The sequence below is a fragment of the Erythrolamprus reginae genome, chromosome 1 (assembly GCF_031021105.1).
Source record: "Erythrolamprus reginae isolate rEryReg1 chromosome 1, rEryReg1.hap1, whole genome shotgun sequence".
NCBI lineage: Eukaryota > Metazoa > Chordata > Lepidosauria > Squamata > Dipsadidae > Erythrolamprus > Erythrolamprus reginae.
Genome location: NC_091950.1, coordinates 312123915 through 312146566, shown reverse-complemented (window position 1 = coordinate 312146566; position 22652 = coordinate 312123915). Strand labels below are relative to the sequence as shown.

At 38.5% G+C, this 22652-nt stretch overlaps 2 protein-coding genes and 3 non-coding genes across 6 annotated transcripts in view; 1 reads left to right on the top strand and 4 right to left on the bottom strand.

The window, feature by feature from the left end:
• Nucleotides 1–7516: 7516 nt before the first annotated feature.
• Nucleotides 7517–13094, bottom strand: RPS12 (ribosomal protein S12). The gene is made up of 6 exons (XM_070733543.1): nucleotides 13043–13094; nucleotides 12818–12862; nucleotides 10894–11010; nucleotides 8904–9006; nucleotides 8560–8661; nucleotides 7517–7608 (listed from the first exon to the last, which is right to left on the bottom strand). The coding sequence occupies exons 2-6, from the start codon at nucleotides 12829–12831 to the stop codon at nucleotides 7546–7548; spliced, it is 399 nt and encodes a 132-aa protein (XP_070589644.1). The 5' UTR covers nucleotides 12832–12862; nucleotides 13043–13094; the 3' UTR covers nucleotides 7517–7545.
• On the bottom strand, nucleotides 7797–7925 carry LOC139158220 (small nucleolar RNA SNORA33). Its single transcript, XR_011557621.1, has one exon. It is a non-coding gene; the product is annotated as a small nucleolar RNA SNORA33 (small nucleolar RNA).
• LOC139158226 (small nucleolar RNA SNORD100) lies at nucleotides 8732–8821 on the bottom strand. The gene has a single exon (XR_011557627.1). It is a non-coding gene; the product is annotated as a small nucleolar RNA SNORD100 (small nucleolar RNA).
• On the bottom strand, nucleotides 9585–9656 carry LOC139158288 (small nucleolar RNA SNORD101). The gene has a single exon (XR_011557676.1). It is a non-coding gene; the product is annotated as a small nucleolar RNA SNORD101 (small nucleolar RNA).
• A 6834-nt stretch (nucleotides 13095–19928) lies between the features above and the next one.
• Nucleotides 19929–22652, top strand: part of SLC18B1 (solute carrier family 18 member B1) — a 46406-nt gene continuing 43682 nt past the window's right edge. For both annotated transcript variants that reach the window (XM_070739862.1, XM_070739853.1), the window contains exon 1: nucleotides 19929–20241. Coding sequence is in view for 1 of the 2 variants with exons in the window: in XM_070739853.1 (XP_070595954.1) it covers nucleotides 20196–20241 (46 nt within the window). In the remaining variant the exon portion in view is untranslated. The remainder of the gene's footprint in view (nucleotides 20242–22652) is intronic.

The following is a 22652-nucleotide window of genomic DNA, read 5'->3' as shown; positions in this document are numbered from 1 at the left end:
ATTACCAGACTCAGTAGTGTCAACCCCTAACCCCCAACATTTTCCCCTTAGACTATCCACGATTGATCTCTCCAGGTTCCTAAGAGGTCAGTAAGGGGCGTACATAAGTGCACCAGTGTGCCTTTCGTCTCCTGTCCAATTGTCTCTCCTTTATCTCATATATCTCACCTACAAAAAGATATTGACAAAATTGAACGGGTCCAAAGACGGGCTACAAGAATGGTGGAAGGTCTTAAGCATAAAACGTATCAGGAAAGACTTCATGAACTCAATCTGTATAGTCTGGAGGACAGAAGGAAAAGGGGGGACATGATCAAAACATTTAAATATGTTAAAGGATTAAATAAGATCCAGGAGGGAAGTGTTTTTAATAGGAAAGTGAACACAAGAACAAGGGGACACAATCTGAAGTTAGTTGGGGGAAAGATCAAAAGCAACGTGAGAAAATATTATTTTACTGAAAGAGTAGTAGATCCTTGGAACAAACTTCCAGCAGACGTGGTAGATAAATCCACAGTAACTGAATTTAAACATGCCTGGAATAAACATATATCCATCCTAAGATAAAATACAGAAAATAGTATAAGGGCAGACTAGATGGACCATGAGGTCTTTTTCTGCCATCAGTCTTCTATGTTTCTATGTTTCTATATCTTTTCTTCCTTTCATATATCTTCTCCTCTATTTTTATATCTTTTCTTCTATCCTTTTCTTTATATATGTCTATTCTCTTCATTATGTATTGTGTATTGGACAAATAAATAAATAAAATAAATAAATAAGTTGAAATATCTGAAACAACTTTACTCCAAAGTTTTATTTATCTATGATTTGCTTTGGAGTTCAGATAGTTCCTTTGAGGTCAGACACATTCGAGATTGAAATGTTTCGCGCTACAGCCCATGGCCTTTCCAAATATCCAGGAAAAGATTACTGCAGGTAGTTACTGAGCCATATAATAGACTGCAATATTAATCTGCAACTTCCAAAGTCTTACTTTCCAGATTTTAAGTTTTGGATGGAATATGATTTTAAATAAGGAAATGGCCTAATAAGTTATTTAGGCCACACATGTTCAGCGGTGAAGAAAGACAGCCGTGACTCTGTCATATTTTACTTTGCTCGTGCTCTCATAAGGCGAATGCTGGCAAGAAAAACTCACACACATTATGTTCCATAGCTTCCAGTTGTTTTTGCCCATTTATTCACATTCATTAATATAGACCAAGCGTCTGCTTCAAAGTTTAAACTTTCCACTCAACTAGACTATTGTTTTAAATTCAGGATTCTTGGCAGACTGCAATTTAATTATCCACCTGATGTAGCTATTTAGTTTGTGTTGAAATATAGTATGAAATATTGATGAGGAGATTCTCTTCTTGTTCCAGCTTTTCTACATGTGCTGGACTGAATGTATATACAGTATTATTCTGCACTGACGGGCTTCCAAATGCAAATTATACATAGGAGAAATATGTTCCAAACTAAATATGCTCTTTTTCCCTTCAGTGATAATAGATGAGGGTTTTATCGTGCATTTGATAGGCACTACATGGAATTTTATGAGGATTTCTGACCAATTTATCTCAACATTGAATTGTCTGTATTTTTTTAAGCTATCTCTTTCCAGATGCATGAAAGAGGGGGGAAAGCCTTGAATTGCCAATATAGAAGAGGGGAAAATAATATTTTCAGTTGTAACGTGCAAAAGGCAGGATCCAAGTAACCATGGAACTAATTTGGAAACTCAGAAACTGTATTTTAATAAACCTTAGCATTGATTACAACTCTTCCCACATATATAATACAGTGGTACCTCTACTTAAGAACTTAATTCGTTCTGTGACCAGATTCTTAAGTAGAAATGTTCTTAAGAAGAAGCAATTTTTCCTATAGGAATCAATGTGAAAGCAAATAATGTGTGTAAACCCATTAGGAAAAAGATAAAAGCTTGGAATTTGGGTGGGAGGAGGAGGGGGGGGAGTTTCTGCCAAAGGACGAAGGTGAGGTGAGGTGAATAAAAAAACCCTAAAAGAGGGGCTCTGAGGTAGCGAGGAGGAGCACGCGCCTGCAATACACCTGGCGTGAGGCTGCCTCCCATACACTGCCTCCCATACACTGGCTGCTGCTGCTGCTACCTGCTGCCTCTTCCTTCCCATGCTGAAGGGCTCCCCTCTCCTCTCGCTCGCTTTGTAGCCGGTGCCTTTCCTTCGCTGTGGAGACTCCTGGCTGTCCAAAGCGAAGGGAGTGTTTCTTTTCTCTGGGCACTGGCAGAGGTTTATTCCTTCTCCAAGCACCCAGAGAAAGTAAAATGCTCCATTTGCTCTGGGCAGCCAAAGCCTCCTTAAGCGCCACCGAAAGGCTCCTCTGCAGCCCAGATGGCCAGGATTAAAGGGGGAATGGCAGGAAACCAGCCGGGCCTTCGTGCCGCTCTCAAATTTCCTGGGAAATTTTTCCAGGCTCAGGTTCTTAAGTAGAAAATGGTTCTTAAGAGGAGGCAAAAAAATCTTGAACACCCGGTTCTTATCTAGAAAAGGTCTTAGGTAGAGGCGTTCTTAAGTAGAGGTACCACTGTATGTTACATTTATACTCTGCTTTATCTTTTGAGATCCAAGGCAGCATACATAATACTTTTTCCTCCAGTTTCAATATCAACCTCATTTACTGCGATAGGAAAAACATGCCCAGCGACCAGAAGGGAAAAAAAGGAGAAAAAAAATTCTGACCTGACCGTACCCATAGGAGGCCACCACTGCATGTATCTGAGCTACCAGGATTGTGTCCTTCTGAATGATGTGGATTCAGAATTGCTGCTTTTTGCTTGAAGTATATCTGCCTTTCTAGAAATCTATGAAGCCAAGTTGGCTTGAGAAGGGGATACAAGCAGAGAAAGGAATGAGAAGGCTTTCTTCAAAGAAAGAAGTACTGGCTGTTTAAAAGCTTTATTTTATTTATGACTAAAGAATTGTAAAAATCTGTCTATTTTTCCTTGCTTCAAGGTCACTTTGTGGAAGGATGTGAGATTGGACCAAGTTGTAGATTAATTTTTTTTAAAAAAATCCTTCTCTCTCCTCACAATTTTTTATCCTCCTTCCCCCCCCCCACCGCCGCCTTCTCCATGTGGCACAAGAAGCAAGTCGAGAACTATTTATGAGTTCTTGTGCAAATTCCTCAACTGATAAATTTAATTTCACATTCCCTGGCTTAAGCAAAAAATAAAATACTTCATGCCCTACGCGCATGTAGAGATTACATTACATATAGCAAAACTCCAGCGAGCAGTACATTATGAGTTTAACCACAAGCATTTAGTGTAGGAATGTCAACTGCATGGCACTCTGCGAGTGTGCTGCAATTTCATTGAACTGACATGATGTATCCAGGCAGGTTAATGCAGTCTTTACAATGGCTGGGTGAAGCTTCCAAGCTTGATTGGATTCAAAGGCAGTTTAATCAAGTCGTCCTTCAAACTGAAATTCCTGACTGGGTAGGATGAGGCAGAACTTCCTCTGTTGACCCTTCAACTTAGAATACCAACAATAGTATGGAAAGAGAGGCAGGATCTGCGTGTTTGTGTCCCCTGACCTCCAAATAGGCAATTTGCAAGGGATCAGTAAACAAAGGTATCAGGCCTAAACACATTTTAGCTATAATATATAACTACAATACAGAGAGATTGCAGAGAAAATGCAAAGCAAAGGTAACAACGAATAGCCAGGGAGTAGCTTAGAGTAGACAAAGAGAAACAGAGGGTGACTCAGAGAAATAAGCTATAAGCTCTAGCTCCCTCTTGTGGCAGTCTGCAACACCTGCAGCCAATATATTACCAACTCAACAGTTATGGACAGTCTTAACAGCCACCACAAGTTTTCAATGTGACTAAAATGTCTGGAAAAGTCACAAGACTGTGTGATGAATGTGGACGGAATACTGCACAAGAGTGGATGACCCTTATGAAAGATTCAACATGCTCTTCGTAATTTGCTTCTTTTACATTCCAAGCCATAATCCTCTACATACCATGGTTGTTGCCAATGAGCTTTTTGGATAGCCAGTCAATACTATTCTGACAGTTCATCTTAAAGGCTAAGTGCTCTGAAGGGGGTCTGAGAGACTGATTAGTGTTCTTGGTCCAATCTTTTTCGGGCAGTCCAAGAAGATAACAAATATGTTAGAACACGACCAGACTGGAAATTGAGTCTTTGTTTTTCTGCAGATATACAGAAAGCTACAGGGGCTTTTCTTCCCCTTTACTAGCACCATATCCGTATAGTTGTGGCAAAGATGCAGCAGGTAGTAGGAAAACTATAATTTTTATGTTTCAAAGGTATATTTGTAAAATGCCATTTTTTAAAAAAATTGCTCATGTAAAGCACACAATACAATCTTATGCTCCGTGTATTAGGGAAATGCATGACATAATTCTTCAATATTCTAGTTTAGTTCCTAAGAAGGCAGTTGAAAGGAAGACTGGAGTGCCTAATAGGATCCTATTTAAGATTATCCATCTCGTCTTCTTTATCCTGCATAGGCATTAAGTGCTGCAGACCTATATCAATGCTGCCACCTGCTGTTTCACCCTTTCATCTACCCCCCCCCCCCCCGAAACCCCCCATCCTTTCCCAAGTGTCTTTGGTGATTTCTTTTAATATCATGAACTACAGATGTAAATAAAACAGAATACATTAAAAAGGCTGGCTGGATATTTACAGGAAAAAGTAGTTTATTTATTTATTTAACTAGATTTGTATGCTGCCCCTCTCGAGACTCCCCAGGCAATGCTATTTCTTTTCATGGTGTACAAAAATTGTAAAATAAAGAGACACTTGAAAGGTCTACAAAGTCCCCTTCTGTAGTTTTATCATACAGCCTACTGGATTTGGTTGTATCTAACACCTCCATCTGCAACACAAACCAATGTGCTTTAGGCACACTTCGGTTCTGTATTGCATTCCAGGCATACATGGAAGTGTGCCTGGTAATACAACAGGGAGCTACGGAACTGAAGGAAGTCCTCAAAATAGTTAAAACATCCTGTTTAGAGTACTATTATCTTACCCAATAGAAAGCATGTCACATTTATTTAAATTAGAACTATTGGTTCCACAAACAATGCAAAACAACAAAAATTGTATTTATTTATATTAAGTGAAATTTATATGGCTGCCCATTGCATTGAAGGTGATCCTGGCCAGTTCACAAAAAAGTGAATATACATAAAAAATCATATAACTACATGAAGTCAGTGTTAAAAGTTAAATCTTATCATTTCTGATTGTGAACTGCCCAGAGTCCCTCGGGAGTTGGGCAGCATACACATCCAAATAAATAAAATCAAAAATAGATGCAATGTTTTATAGATTCCCCAACCTCGGTGACAAATAACCAAGTCTTGAGGGACTTACTGAACATCAAAAACCTAACCTGGGGAAGAGGGACTTACTGAACATCAAAAACCTAACCTGGGGAAGAGGGGGCAGCAGAATGTTCCACAAGTCAAGAGTCACTGCTAAGATTGCCTGCCTCTACCAAATTTAAGTCCGTGGCAAATGGTAACTACGGTACTTTTTCTACCAGATCTAAAAGGAGTCTGATGTAATTGGAAAGCTTTGCTCATGCATGTATTTCATGGTCAGATGGAATGTTTGCTATTGTAATCCCCAATGTTTTAAAATATATTCATTTTAAGACTACTACTCAGTCATCATTATATTGCTGCAGGGAGGTCTACAGAAAAAGCATTGAACTATTTTACACTGTATGGTTTAACTCAGGGATGTTCGTTCTAACTTGCCTTGCTATTGGTTTACCTCTTCCCGCGCCAAGTGGGCCAAAAAATCCAAGGGGGGGGGGGGGGAATGAAAACAAGATGGCAACCACATGCAGGGCTGGAAACTCAGTTTCTGTACATGTTCAAAAGAGGAGGGGAAAAATTCAAAAGAGATGGCGGCACCTAGACCGGCACCAACCAAACCGAATCTGTGACATCAGACATCAGTTCAGGTGAGCCGGTCCGAACTGGGAGGAACCCACTATTTGCATATATCAATCACTATTCTGATTAGTTTTAGTCTAACATTTCTTTGGTACTCTGGAACAAATGTAAAATGTTAACAGTAAAGGGAACAAAGCCAAAAAAAAAAAAATTGGTATAACTGATGTCAAGCCTCATACTACATAATTAATGATCAGAAATTTCACTAACTTTTAATGCAAATGTTAGGTAAGACACAGAATCCTGGAAAATGGTAATACATACTTCCACCTTTTATTAGTAACGCCCCTTATGAAGTTACTAATCTTTATCTGTTGATTATGTCTGAAGTGGCACTATTTTTTTTTTAAGATTCCTCACAATCCAGCCAGTTTCATTCACATTTTATCTTTTGACTAGCTCCAATTTTTTATACTATCCTTTTGTTATTGCACATATCACAAACTTGATTTTATACAAAGATCAGTTCACATTAGTTTTCCAACTGAATACTATTTCCCTCTTTAAAATTCTTTGGCATCTGGCCCAACACCCATAAAAACAGCATCACCCTTATTTCATTTACAAATTCGATTTCCATTCATAGTATTTAAGATATTGAGTGCTACTCTCTAATGCCAAAAATGTTTTTCAAGCTGTTTCTCTACAAAAATCTCTTTAATCAACAGAATTTTTTTAAAAATGAAATTGAATCTCCTATACAGAATCCATGCCAATACAGGAAAGATGCAAAAATACAAACAAACCTCAGTTCTATAGTTCATTGTGGCTTGTACCACTTCCAAATTCATAATTTTAAATAAAATTTTAACAGAATATGGAATAGTTCAAATTCAAGTCACTCCAATTCAGCACAAAAAATTCGCTATTTTGGCTGAGCAACTGAGAATCACTCATCAGTGATTATCATGGGACTTCTCTAGAGCTCCGTTCATTTGAAGTATTTTTAAACATTATATTCAATTGTGACCTCTGGAAAATTAAGTTTGTAAGTAAACCATGGCAGACTATGACTTTTGTAAAAAATAAAACTTCAGGTTAGGTCAGCATGTAAATAGCTCTTCATGAATAAGCCACCTCGTCACTGAGAGCGAGTCGGGCAGCCATATAATTTTCCTTAAATCTGAATTTTCTTGTGGGAAGCCAACAGGAAAAGTTGCAAATGGTGATCATGTGACATACCATTCTGCAATCATCATAAATGCAAGCCAGTTGCCAAGAGCTCAGAGCACAAATCATGTGACCACTGCAATGGCCAGAAGTTCAAAAACCAGCCTTTTAAATATTATTTGTTCAGGCGGTTGCAGCTTCAGTCCCTGGAAATAAGGCTACCCATATTTCAAAAAACTTTTGACTTGTAAGGCAATTGCAGATTCCCATAAGCCTATATAGTTGTATCACTGATCAACTTTGTACTTCATTGTACCAGGTTTTTCTTCATTGTTCATCAGTCTTTGTAGGTCTGTCATAAACTTACATAAATAATTGAAAGACTCATCATAAACCAGCAACACACAAATATACTGTCAGCTCAAATGTATTTTATTAGTTCATTTCTTGCACTTGAAGTATTCTTCAATGACATCTTTGGCCTGAGATTCTTTGCCATAATCCTACAACAAAACAATATATTAGCATTCCAGTAAATTATTGATTTAGACAATTACATTATGTCCAGAAAAGCAAGTGTTTAGTGATCTATTATAAGTGCAGATCAATGAAAAAAGGCAATTTAGATTAAGTTAACGGATGTTAAGTATATCCTTTAGCGCAAAAGGAAAAAAATTCTTCCATAGAATATTAATGTGGCCGTTACTGGGACCTCAATGACTACATAAGTCTTTAAGGCTCGTGTTCTGGCATTATTATTGCCAGCAATGATCTTCTGCAGAACATTTTTTAAGTTAAGCAGATTCTGTCTTACTGGCAGCTCCTTGGTGTATTAAACAACTGTGGTAATTTAGAAGACTGCAATGGCAATAGGACATTTGCAAACTGTCCCTTACCTCTCTGCCACACTTGTTGTCTAACTATCACCTCCCCAAAAGGGGTTTCCCACTTTTTCTACTATTTATTAGCAATGGAGCAACTTCTATAGGGCAGAAATAAAATAAAAGTAGTTCTCAACTTATAGCCGCAATTGAGTTAAGAATTGATTTTAGGATCTGACAATCATTAATTGAGGCACCATGTGCCTGATTTTACCCTTTTTTTGGTTATCCTCCCACAAAAAGAATCTATTAAATAGGTGCTTTTTTGCTAGAAACTGACAAAAAATACCCAAAATTGCAGTCCTAACTGCAGAATGCTGCAAAAAGCTTTAAATGTGAGGGCTGTGACAGGCCCAAAATTCAATCGCATGACCAGTAGGGTGTAATGGTTGTCAGAACTCCTAAGTAGCTTTGGGGAGGTCCATAACTTTGAACAGTCACTAAGTGACTGGTCATTAACCAAGAACCAACTGTACTTTAAATATAATGCTAAAAGGATATGTAATACTTCAGTTTTAAGGACCCTGTACAAGTAGTATACAAATACTATAAAATAAAAACGGGTTATCTTACTTTAACAACCACACAACTGCAGCCCACAACTTTACGAGGTTTTCCTTCTCTGTCGATCTTGCAGAGACCTACCCACTCACCAAGCTTCTTGTTATCGTCAACCTGTCAAAAGAAATTTGCATTCTGTTAGAAGGGCTAGCAATACTATGCAGTAAAGATAGAATCAAAGTTAGCTGTACACTCAGACCAAAAGGGTAACAATTTGTGGTTGTTTTCCTCACAATTCTCAGTAGAGGGAGCCAAGCTATCATCATTGTACAGCATAAACATCCCGAACAGTTATGATTTTATTATATACTTTTCCATTGTCTCACATTACAAATTCTACGTAAAATAGCTGTTACCTTTATCAGATTGATTTGATGTTCAGCACAAAGAGCTTCAACCAGCTTTACATACATAGGTTCATCACAATTGGATGCAAGAACGCAAAGATGGGCTTGACGCCTAAAATAGAAAGAACATAAAATAAAATTGCTAAGATAATCCATGTTTGCTTCCTTAACATAGCTGTTTGTATTACAGTACGTTGTTATTTATAAGGTGTAAGATATGAAGACGGTGGATTAAATCCACAAAGTCCAAGTCATAATTTTCAATCATTTCCTAGTTGTGCTTTACCCATAGAAATAGATTTTGGAAAGGTGGTATAGAAAGTTGAAAAAGAATAGGGTAGAGCTAAAATGTTTCTATGAAGCTTAATAATAATAATAATAATAATTATTATTATTATTATTATTATTATACTTGTATGCCACCCCCCTCCGAAGACTCGGAGTGGCTCATATGTTTAACTCAGAGAGAAATTTTTACTATTAAGTAACTTACTAGAAATATCTTAATGAAAGGTTAAATTAAAACCAGTTATTCGCCTGTTACATTTTAAGCCATTTTTAAACAAAATCCAATTGCATATCACTTAGAACTAAGTAAATCTAGCATAACTGTATAATCATGCAAAAAATGACCTTTACGTTTCTGCTATTTCTGGCTTGTTTACTCACAAACTAAACTCCTCTCTACAGGTTTGTCAGACTATCATTGTCACTCATAAAGAGTGAAGGGGTATCCGACTTTCATGGAGTCATCATTCAAACACTGTAGTTCTTATCTTTGAATCTAATATACCATTTGCTGCTTACCTAGCCACTTACTAAAAAAAAATAGTATTATGACAGTTCATCTTTGCCGTTCGGATGAAATCTGAAATGCATCCCACTATTAAACCATGTCAGCTCAACCTACCTGGCTATTTTCCCATCCTAACTACATTTAATTAATTTACCTGATAGACCAGTTTTATCTTTCTGCCATCACTTATATTTTTTTGGGAGAGAAGACTACAAAGCCTGGAAAAAATATAGCTTCTCTACAACATTACACCCCTTCTTCAAGCACCCTCCAAGCTGGGCTCAAACAATCATACATTTTTAGAATCTGTTATGTACAGAAGAACACAAGCAGTCCTCAACTTACAACAGTTCACTTAGTGATCATTCAGTTACAACGGGATTGAAAAAGGTGATTTATGACCATTTTCCGCACTTAGAGCCATTGTGGCATCCCAATGATCATGTGATCAAAATTAAGATGTTTGGAAACTGATTCATACTTTATGATGCTTGCAGTGTTCTGGGGCCACATGATCAACTTCTGTGATCTTCTGACAAGCAAAAAAAATGGGGAAGCCAGATTCACTTAACCAGCATTCTACTAACTTAACTTCAGGGATTCACTTAACTGTCACGAAAAAGGTCATAAAACGGGACAAAACTCACTTAACAAATTTTTCATTTAACAGAAATGTTGGGCTCAATTGTAGTCATAAGTTGAGAACCATCTGTACTAGAGGAAGCAGTAACAGGATGCTTGTTCCCTTTTCCAATATAACTGCCAAAGATCTCTAAATTTCATTCTGAGGAATCTTTCAGGATGTTTCCAAAGAAATTAAATGAAAACATAGTGAAAAAAAGGAAGGTAAGACCTTCCAATTTGTTCCATACCAGGAAAGCAAGACTTGAACCCACCTGAAACTGAATTAAACATGGAATTGATGTATCATAACATACTTTACACAAAATACTAACAACACATTTGGGTCATTCACGTCAGCCATTACCTTGCAGTGTGAAGAGGGAAAATTTGCAATTTAAGTCTCACCTCACACTGATAACAGAAACTTTTGACAGAATAGACTTTAACATTTAGAATATGTATGTCCTTAAACATCTTATGATTCTTCCAACAAGTATAATGCTGACATGAATCTCATACAAAATCAAAGCAATAGGCTATAGAATCCCACCTTGATTTGGAGAAAGCATAATCACTTACTTGTCCAAGGCTTTGGCAGCTTCACGAATTCCACGAGCTAATCCATCATGGATAAGTGCCGTTTTCAGTACTTCTTGAAGGGCGGTGTTGACATCCATTATGCCTCCAGCAGTTATGCTATATAACAAAATATGAAAATAAGGAGGCTAATGCATGTAAAAATTTTAAAATCTTTGATTCTAATGGCAACCTAAACCAATGATCCAAAAGTCTGAACATAGAAAAGGATGTACAAGTTCAAAACAGATACGAGTTACGAATACAGAGGAAAATTAAGTCTCCTTGACAAGTTAGAAATTAGGGGAAAAAATAATTTCATACTTTGGAGAAATACTGATGATTTAGACAAGCACCTGGACATAAAACACAGGTCTATGCCACTTCTAGCCATCAGAACACAAAACTAAGTCTGTAAAGTATGCATTTTAACAAGCAAGTACCTAGTGAATATATGTAAAAAACAATCATCTGAGTGCGCTAAAGCAAAAGGCACAAAAGGAAAAAAAAATCTATTGTGTCCTTTTATTTTTCAGAGCCAGTTTGGTGCATCTTTTAATGTACGAACCTAGAAACAGAAGACTGTTTGCAGTTTTGCCTTGGGCATGAAAAAACCAGCTAGGTGACTTGGGTCAGAACGACTGTTCTTAGCCCAACCCACCTCATAAGATTGTTGTAGGGAAAATACGATCATCATTCTGAGCCATATATGTAAAAAAAGGATAGGATAAAATTCTAAAAAAGAAACAGACTGGCATTTTATTTATTTAATTTATATGCCACTCAATCCAAAACAGACTCAGAGCAGCTAATAAGTGAAATAAATACAATAGCATTAAAATATGAGGAGATAATGCGAATCTCTGGAGGTAGTTGATTCTAAACGGAGCAGCAAGAGAAGCAAAATAGAAGAAACTGGTTATAATTACTTGGAAACTATAATGCTAGTTTACTCAATGCTGCTCTGAATTTGGATGTGGCTATTTCCTCTTACATTATATATCCTTTGAAATCCATACAAATTATATTGAAAACCTTAGCTATCCTGTCCTTATTCCATCTCAAATGATGCCGAATCTGTCCCTCCCCCAATCTACAAAGTGATGAAAACTTTTCCATCAATACCAAAAGATTTTAGATGTTCAGAGCAGAAGTTAAAATAACTCACACCATCTGTACAAACCAGTTGAAGCCACTTTAGTTTTCTTGTTGGTTTTTTTTTTTATGCCCACTAGATAAAATATCACATCGTTTTTAGTCACAGCTGATAAAATTTAACATTCAGTGACAATTATCAGAACTATTCGAATTATTATATTCATGTGATCTATGCAATATGGCAGGAATGACTGGCAGTACGCATGCTTTTTAAAGGGTTATTAATGTACGTTATATTATTATGTGCTGTTTTATTGTTATTCTATTTTACATTGTTTTTTAATCTATTGTGATTGTGTGCCGCCCACAGTCCTATTGGAATTGGGCAGCATATAAATATAATAAATATTCACACGATAAATTTACAAATGTTTGTACCGCTTATATAAACGTAAAATTTTATATATAGAGAGAGAAGATAAAACCTTTTATTATCCTTCTCTTCTGTGGACACACATTAAAACATGAAATGCCCCAATATGTGTATATTCTGAGAATATATGTATATAAACACATCGTGCGATTACTGTACAGAACTCGCTGTAGAAAAAAAAAATCAGAAGAGACTATTATTTTAATAAGCACTTGGCAGGAATCCAAGAGAGCTGGTTAAAAGCACTAGGCCGCACCACGTGGAGCAAGCAAAAGGTGCTCAGCGCTCTATGCACACCGAGCCAGGCCGGCCGAGGATAAAGGAAGCACGCACGCGCTGGCCTCCAGTGGCCTCGTGGACACCGTTCTTAAGCATCTCCGCCTCGCGCATGCTTACCCTTCCTCGGTCATGGTTGGTGGTAAATGCTCCCCCCCGGAGTTCCTGAAAAAAAAAAAAAGACAAATAACCCGTTAAACATTCGGAATGACGCGTCCCCCCCCCTCCGGTGGTTTCCCGCCTTTTCCTTCTCAGCGCTCCCCCCCTCCCCAGCCGAGTGAAAAGAAACGAACAATCTTTTTAAAAACTAAACTGTTACAGGCCTACCAAGACGCGCGCGCTCACCTTCCAAAATTCCACGAGTCGCCGTTGTAAAGGAAGAGGTGGAGCCTCCGGCCTCTTATTTAAACCCCCGCAAGGACCCCCCCAGCTCCCTCCCCCGCGCTTCTGAAAATAGGCGTCTGTCTCTATTGCCTGTTTTGCGGCGGGGGAGAAAGGAGCCTGTGTAGGATTTTCAGAAATTAAACGGAACTAGACGCCTATATAGCCTATATCAGGGGTAGTAGGCAAAGTCAGTTCTTCTATGACATGTGGATTTCAACTCTCAGAATTCCTGAGCTGGCAGGATTGGCTCAGGAATTCTGGGAGTTGAAGTCCACAAGTCATAAAAGAGGAGACTTTGCCTACCCCTTGGCCTATATCGGAGTCGAAGGTGGCCTATTCGGGCATGCGGGAATCTTTGAAGCCCTGATAGGTGTCTACGCTAACTGCCGGAAACATATTCCTCGGCAAGTGCGGCGCACCAGAAAGGAGGGAGGGAGGCTTCTTTTCGGGAGTTTTGATTGGACGATAGAAGTGATTTTTGCTGAGTATAAAGGGAATGGGTTATTTGCGTAACGTATAGGGCAAGGTACATTTCTGATACTGTTTACTGTTACTACCAGGTGGCTGGTAAGGCCTATATGGGCAAGAAATGTTCTGCCACATGTTGGCACATTGTCGCAGCACCTGATCGGTTCTTTTTGTGGGGTTTTGTTTTTTTGAAAATTTTTGTTTGACTTGTCTTATTACTACCGTCCCTGTTTTACTGTCCTATTGTCCAAATGTACTTGTACCTATGTTGCTTTGGGTTATGTTCGTAGGGATACCTGCTATCTTTTACATGTTTTAACTAAACAAACAAATATTTGAATTGCCTTTTTAACCTGTTCATCTTCACCCCCTTTCCCCTAATGCGGGATTACCAAATAGGTGCCTGGTGCTTGAAGGTACATAATACCATATCAGCATTTAACTGCTGTCAATTTTTATTTTAATATAATTATAATTCTATTTGTTTTTTAAAGATACATTTGGAATTTTAAAAATCGGGTTACTCGGTAATAGATAATTTTGTTGTTTGCTTGAAGGTACCAATCCTAATTCTAATTCTAATCTTTAAAATTAGTAAATTCTGCTGTACTCAGATACAGATAAATTGGAAGGGACCTTGTAGGTCAGGGGTCTCCAATCTTGGCCAATTTAATATTTGTGGACTTCAACTCCCAGAATTCCTTAGCCAGCTTTGCTTTCAATATCTGCAGCTTTGCTGGCTGAGGAATTCTGGGAGTTGAAGTCCACAAGTCTTAAAATGGCCAAGATTGGAGACCCCTGTTGTAGGTCATCAAGTCCAACACCACCACCACCCTCACACACACACACTGAAGCAGGAGTCCCTCCACCATTTTGGACAAATGGCAGTCCAACCTCCCTTTACTCTCTTGGGCAGTAACTCAAGGAGTACCATGATGATAGTGTTCGTCCATTGTGTTTGAAGAGGACCTTGACATCTAATGGGTTGTGGGTTGAACACGATGTGTCCGCAGGTGGCTGGTAAGGCCTATATGGGCACGAAATGTTCTGCCACGTGTTGGCACATTATCACAGCATTTGCAGCTCTGGCTTTGCAGAGGGCTCGCTTTTCTTCTACTAGGAATGTTCTTCTGGCCTCAGATGTCTGGCAGCCTTGGTAGATCAGCATGCGCCATGTTGACCGATCTTGTGCCATGGTTTCCCAGGAGGTGGCATAAACAGTATTCCTTGAGTTATTGCTGAGTGCAGCAAAAACACACACACTTCTAACTAAATTTTGGAACAAATTGAACTAGGCAAAGTGTTTGATAGATGTTCCTCATTCACAGAATGTGGTTGGAACTCCATGCAATGTCCTGGATTTAAAATCTTAGGTTTTTCTTGCTGATTCTTTCCTTCCCAGGAAAAATACCTAACAAGTGGAAGACAGGATGGTTTTTTTGATACCTAACACTAGGAGGTGCTCTTTGCATGGTAACAACGTGAACCAGTTGCAGCAAATTGTGAAACTTTATGTGAGGTTGGATAGCAAGACTGAATTTGTAAACATAAACATGTAAGTTTCCAATAAAATATTCATTTATGAGGAAGTAATAATAATTCTGAAACTCAACAAGACAGACACAGGCTTCAGAGGATAATCAAAACTGCAGAAAAACATTTACTGCCAACCTGCCTTCCATTGAGGACCTGTATACTGCATGAGTTAAAGAGGGCCCTGAAAATATTTACTGACCCCTGGACATAAATTGTTTCAACTACTACCCTCAAAACAATGCTATAGAGCACTGCACACCAAGACAAATAGACATAACAATTTTTTTCCCAAATGCCATCACTCTGCTAAACAAACAATTGCCTCACCGTTGTCAAACTATTCACCAAGGTTGCATTACTATTAGTCTTCTCATCATTCCTATCACCCATCTCCTCCCACTTATGATTGTATGCCTGTAACTTGTTGCTTGTATCTTTACGATTTATATAATATTGTTTCCCAATTGCTTATTTGTACCCTATGACAATCATTGTGTTGTACCTCAAATATATAAATAAATTGTTGACAAATATATCTTTTCTTTTATGTACACTGAGAGCATATGCACCCAATGAAAAATCCCTTGTGTGACCAATCACACTTGGCCAATAAAGAATTCTACTCTATTTCTATTCTATTTATATTCTATTTATATTCTATTTATATTCTATTTATATTCTATTTATATTCATTTGGAACTCAATGAAGAACTCATTTCAGTAGAAAGTGATGGCTTCATTAAATATGCTTATAGAAGCAATAGAGCCCTATGCATCCTATTTCAAACGTTGCCCTGCCAAAACAATTTTTACTTTATTTTCTAAGGCTATTCCTGTGCAAATTCATTTGGGTAAAGTTTATATAGATTTAAAGAAAATTTAAAATATATTTCTATAGTGATTGTGTAAAATAGCACTGTGGACTTTTCATTGTGTTCAGTGGAATTTGCATAAAATATTGGCTAAGAAAAATGCATTTGTTTATTTATGAGCATCACATATAGGATCACACAACATCAAAGCAGGAAATCTGCATGGCAGTTTTGGAAAAAGCTCAAAGGTAACATTTAAAAAGGTAAAGGAGTCAAAATGTTAGCATCACTTCATCACTTCTGCAGCCGAGGGCATTTTTACTGACCTTGATTGTCTGAATTTCAAAATAATACATACATTTTTTCATCTAGAGCAGTGGTTCTCAACCTTTCTAATGCCGCGACCCCTCAATACAGTTCTTCATGTTGTGAGACCCCCACCATAAGTCTAGCGCTACTTCTCCCAACAGAGCTTTAAGCTGATCGACAGGAAGATCAGAGGGACATCCCTGCTGTAAAGGCCTAATTGGTCCGATTGTAAAAATTATTATTATTATTATTATTATTATTATTATTATTATTATTATTATTTATTAGATTTGTATGCCGCCCCTCTCCGTAGACTGTTCTAAGGCTCCAAAATAGAAGCTTTAGTTCCTAACACCATGGGAAATTTGTTTTTTCCCATAGGCTTAGGTGACCCCTGTGAAATGGTTGTTGGACCCCACAAAGACGTCCCGCCCCCAGGTTGAAAACCACTGATCTAGAGGGCGCTCATTTACAAAGGACTGATAGACTTTAACAGCAGAGAGATAAATATTCACTTCTTAAAGATACAATTGTTCTAAATATTTTAATAAGTTTTAATAAACATTTTAATAACTTTAGCTTCAGCTTTGCAAAGTGAAGGTAGACAAAAGTGAATTGGATACCACATGGAGAGAGATTTTGCTTGGATGTACCTGAGATTTTGCTTGGGTGTACCTTTGCTTGGGTGTACCTGTGAGAATTTCTTCCTCAACACCAGAAGTGGTAAAAGAGGAAATAAAAAAGTAGTAGTAGTAATATCTTTGGCTTTGTCTGGAACTTAGCAGCTTTGGTAAGAAGTTGCATTTTTTGTTTGTTTGTTTCTTGTTGATCTGCTGTAACTATCGAGTACTGCACCACTGGAACAAACTAGAATCATCTATCACGGGACAAATGGAACCATTGCAAAATAGTGCCTCAAATTATATAACTCTCTTAAATTGAAGGATATTATCTTAAATCCAATATAACAGGATTACAAGTGGAACACTACTATCTTCCAAGTCCTGGCACACACAATTCATCATCCAGAACAAGCAATACCATTTTCATTCCATGACCACGCCTCAAACCTGACTTAAAAGGGTCTAGATAATTCGCTTCTGTTAGAGCACTTTGAAGATGACTTCTCACTCCCCAAATGGGAGATTAGAGACTGATTGATAATTATTAAATATTGTTGAACACAAGTAATGGAAATGATTTGAAGATAGAAATATTTTTTCTGCGGAGCAAATTTAATCTAAAGCATATTTAGATTCTTCTCAGGTTTATGATCTGTGAGACCATTATGATTATTCTATGCACCTTATTTCCTGTATAGGGATAACATGGAATGTCTCAGTGGTACCTTGGTCAAAGTACAGAACTGATGCTGGTTCTGATGGTTTCTCTATCCTACAGGATCATTCGGGGGGAAATGGAGAAAGCAACACAGACAGGCTTGCCAAACTCATGGCCTGCCGACTGGATGCGTCACACACTGGCCATGCCCATGTCCAGTTTAGTGAGGAGGTAGGAAGTCAATATATCCCGGGACACCGTTGTGATGCCGCAAGTTTGACATCCCGATCTAGGACATCTTGTGCTCCTGCAGGAAAATCAGGATTTGAATCTAATAAATCAACATATTTGCTGGATTTACATGATTCTCTATAACACAAACTAGCAAATCACATTTAGTCTATTATGCAAACTCAAACCCATGTGGTCAGTTAATATGGTTCAGTTAACAAGGATTCGTTTTTTGTTAACCATGCATAAGCCTGTCTGGCAAACATAGACAACATTTGGGCTGGTACACTGAACTTAATGTGGCTAGTTTAGAATTATTTAGTAAAAGTTATTTAGTAAAATATTAAACACTTATTATTATAATATAATAACATAAATAATTATTTATTATTTAGTAAAATATTAAATGAGCACATTGTAGCTTGTAAAGCAGGTTTTATGACTTTAATCAGTTGTAATTTATTAACTATATTGTAGGTAAATAAGGCATAAATTGACATACGCAAATCCATCTATTAAAATGAAGGGCAAGAAAGTACTCATTAAAATGCAAGACCTCCACCAAAACACCTTAAGCAATCTTTTACTGTAAAAGACATTTAGAAGAATTTAGACAACTTTAATGTGCCATAAATCACGGCTTACTAACCACTGTGGTTTGAATTCAATACATCAACTTAAAACCACATTACAGGATAGTGTGAATATATCAAACTAAGTGCATTTCCAAATGACCACTAGAATACAATTAATGTTAGGATGTCCCATATGTTTCTCATTTACTTAACTTTTTGTTGATATAAAAAAAAGCTAAGCAGGACCACCTAATGCTTGGACGGGAGATCAAGGGATTTTTTAATATCTTTTAAATTTATTTTTTCAACACATATCCATACAAATGTCAATGCATATACCTTACATACATGTTACAAATAGTACATTGCTCAAAATAAATAAATAAAGGGAACACTTAAACAACACTGCAACAACATCGCCAAGAGGTTTTCAAGAGTTGTTAATCTAATCCTATGTAGCTTCTGCTCTGGAAATCTCACACTACTTACCAGAGAATACAAAACTTTTGCCAGACCCATCCTAGAATACAGCTCATCTTTTGGAACCCATACCGCATCTCAGACATTAGCACCCTCGAAAATGTCCAGAGATACTTCACCAGAAGACCCCTGCATTCCTCCTCCCGTAACAGAATACCGTATGAAACTAGACTTACGATCCTGGGCCTAGAAAGCTTAGAACTAAGACGCCTTAAACATGATCTAAGTATTGCCCACAAGATTATATGCTGCAATGTCCTGCCTGTCAACGACTACTTCAGCTTCAACCACAACAACACAAGAGCACATAACAGATTCAAGCTCAATATTAACCGCTCCAAACTTGACTGTAAAAAATATGACTTTAGTAATCGAGTTGTTGAAACGTGGAACTCATTACCGGACTCCGTAGTATCATCCCCTAACCCCCAACATTTTACCCTTAGACTGTCCACGGTTGACCTCTCCAGATTCCTAAGAGGTCAGTAAGGGGCGTACATAAGCACATTAGAGGGCCTTCCGACCCCTGTCCTATTGTCTCTCCTATATCCCATATATCTTCTCTTCTATCCCTATATCTTTCATCTATTCTCTCATTGATTATTTTATCCTATACTCTCTTCTATTCTTTCTCTAATTCTATTTCCTCAAAGGTGTCCTCTATTACCTTCATTGTGTATTATTATGTATTGGACAAAAGGAAGGAAGGAAGGAAGGAAGAAAAAGGAAAGGAAAGGAAGAAGGAAAAAAAGAAAGAAAGAAAGAAAGAAAGACAGACAATATAACTCCAAGTAAATAAAACTTATGTGGAATCAAACTGTCCACGTAGGAAGCAACACTGATTGACAATCAATTGCACATTCAACTTTGTACAGAACAAAGTATTCAATGAGAATATTTAATTCATTCAGATCTAGGATGTGTTACTTGAGTGTCCCCTTTATTTCTTTGAGCAGTATACATTTTTAAGGTAAACTGGCAAGTAAAGAAAAATGGATTAAAAACGTGAAGAAAGCAACCCCGACTGTTGTAAATAAAGACGGCAGGAGCAGAGTATTAATTCGAAAGGAAAAAAACCCCTTTCATTCCTTTATTTCAGCAAGGGCGCTGAAGCGTCCCTCCTGGGACGTCGCCGTCATAGTAATACTCTGGTTTGTTGACAGGTGAGTAAGCATGAGATAATTTCCGACCGCAGCGGGCTAACTAAAAAGGAGGGATCCCAACCTTTTGGGTAGATCACTGCGCCTTCCGGTTGAATCGGAATTGCTTGCTCCGGACCTCTTGTGGGCGCTTAAAAGTTCCTGACCCGCGGCGGCTGAATTTTATCGGCTCCGGGGGTGGATCTTGAGAAGGCAGGCGGGAGGGCTCCAGCCTCCGCTCCTTTTCCAAGCCGCTTTTACAGCAGAAGCCCCGGCGGCGGCTATGGAAAGCTACCAAGCGGTGGATCCCCCGGATGGCCGGAATTCAGGTGAGAAGCAGCCAGAGTTATTATTGGCATTTCTGGGGGTATTTTTTTTTCTCCCCCTCCCCACAGGGCTCTCATCGGAGGAATGTCAGTCTGGAATTACAAACAGCCCTGTGCTCTCCGCATGTTTGATCATATGTAAGGCTGCTGGGTTTTGAACGGCTCTATCCTTGGAAAGAGCTTGTGCGAATGTGTTGATTCCTGGTGAAGTGCCTAAGTTAGCTTGCCAAGTCCTCTACTTTTCTTGGCAAGACAAGATTTCATTGCCTGCCTTCATTGCCTGATAAAAGTGACTTTGTGGCTAAGGCAGGAGACCTGCTTTTCTAGATTAGAAAAGCTTCAGCAACTGGCTGTCTAGATCAGTGTTTCCCAACCTTGGCGACTTGAAGATATTTGGAATTCTGGGAGTTGAAGTCCAAATATCTTCAAGTTGCCAAAGTTGGGAAACACTGGTCTAGATGGCATACTTACCATAAAAAAAAAAAAATTAGCCTTGGCAACTGAAGGTTGACTCAGCCTTCCATCCTTCCAAGGTGGGTAAAATGAGGACTCAGATTGTTGGGGGTGATATTGTGTTGATTCTGTAAACCACTTAGAGAGGGCTGTAAAAGCACTATGGAACCTTATATGAGTCTAAATGCTATTTATTTGTTTGTTTGTTTTGTCCAATACACAATAATACACAGTGGGGGCTATAGAGAATACAATCAGGTAGAATGTATTAAAGGGAGAATAGAAGAGAAAATAAAGGAGTAAAATATAACCTTTAGAGCAGTGATTTTCAACCTTTTTTGAGCCGCGGCACATTTTTTACATTTACAAAATCTTGTGGGGCACACCACCAACCAAAATGACACTCAAAATCGAGACCATGGGATGGAGTAGCAGCTTCAACAACTCGCTGCAGCCACACAATGACAAGTGTGCGGCAGCCCGAGGGGGGACCTTCCTGGGTGTGGATGAGAAGCAGCCTGCTATTGATTCATCGGTAATGGTCGGGATGAATCCTAGAAGGTGATTGGTCAGTGAGCGTTCCCTGTGCCTCCACTCTTCCTGTCGCTGATAGCTGGAGGGATTGTGAGGGGAATGTTTATGTTCGGATGGAGGCGGCTGGCGGCGGGCCAGAAAAATGGCCTCCGCTGGCCGTATCCAGCACACAGGCTGTAGTTTGGGGACCCATGTTTAATTTCCCCACGGCACACCTGACCATGTCTCACGACACACTAGCGTGCCGCGGCACACTGGTTGAAAAACGCTGCATTAGAGAATAGCAGAAAAAGATAGAGGGATAGAAGAGAAGATATATGAGATGGGGAGAGACTATAGTTCAGGGGACGATAGGCACTCTGGTGCACTTATGCACGCCCCTTACTGACCTCTTAGGAACTTGGTGAGGTCAACCGTGGATAGTCTAAGGGTAAAGTGTTGGGGGTTAGGGGATGATACTGCAGAGTCCAGTAGTGAATTCCAAGCTTCGACAACTCAATTACTAAAGTCGTATTTTTTACAGTCAAGTTTGGAGCTTGAATCTTTTGTGGGCTATCAGTATTGCTACTTCAGCTAACTGCTAGCTGTAGGTCAGCAGTTCAAATATCACCACCACCAGCTCATGGTTGATTCAGCCTTCCATCCTTCCGAGGTGGGTAAAATGAGGACCTGGATTGTTTGGGGTGATGTTGTATTGATTCTGTAAACTGCTTAGAGCGGGCTGTTAAAAGCACTACAAAGCAGTATATAAGTAAATGCTATTGCTATAATGCTACTGCTAAACTGCAGTTTTGAAGGTTGTATCTACTACCTAAGGGTGTTTGAATTTTTATTTTTTTTTAAACAAACAAACTGGGAGATTGTTACCTGCCATCCTGCCTAAGACACGAAATTTCAGGAAGAAAGCAAAGGGCTTACCACTGCCAAAAATTTCTTTCAAATGCTTTTTTAAAAAAACCTGCAGACACTACAGTAGTCCAGGCAGTTGCCCGGTGTCGAGACTAACTTGAAGACATTTTTTAAAAATTGTATATCACAACCGGCGGTTAAAGGAATTGGGTTAGAATCTGAGGCGCTGCCATGAAGGAATTTAGATTAGCATACCACCTCCCTCTCTTTCCCTTCATTAGATTACATCTAGATTAGATACAGATATAAAAATAAAGAGAAAGTAAACAAAGATGGGCATGAAAATACCATAATGAAAACCATTAAGTCATTCCTGCCTTAGGCTGAAACCAGTTAAATTACTTTGGGTTAGTCACTTTCTCTCCATACTAGGAAAGAGGCAAATGCAAATCATTTCTGAAAAATGTTGTCAAGAAACCTGCAGGGACCTGTCCATTAATTCAACAGGAGTCATGACGGAGGGACATGACGTCACCTGAGATCATTTTTACTACCACACTGTGGGCGTGGCTTATGCA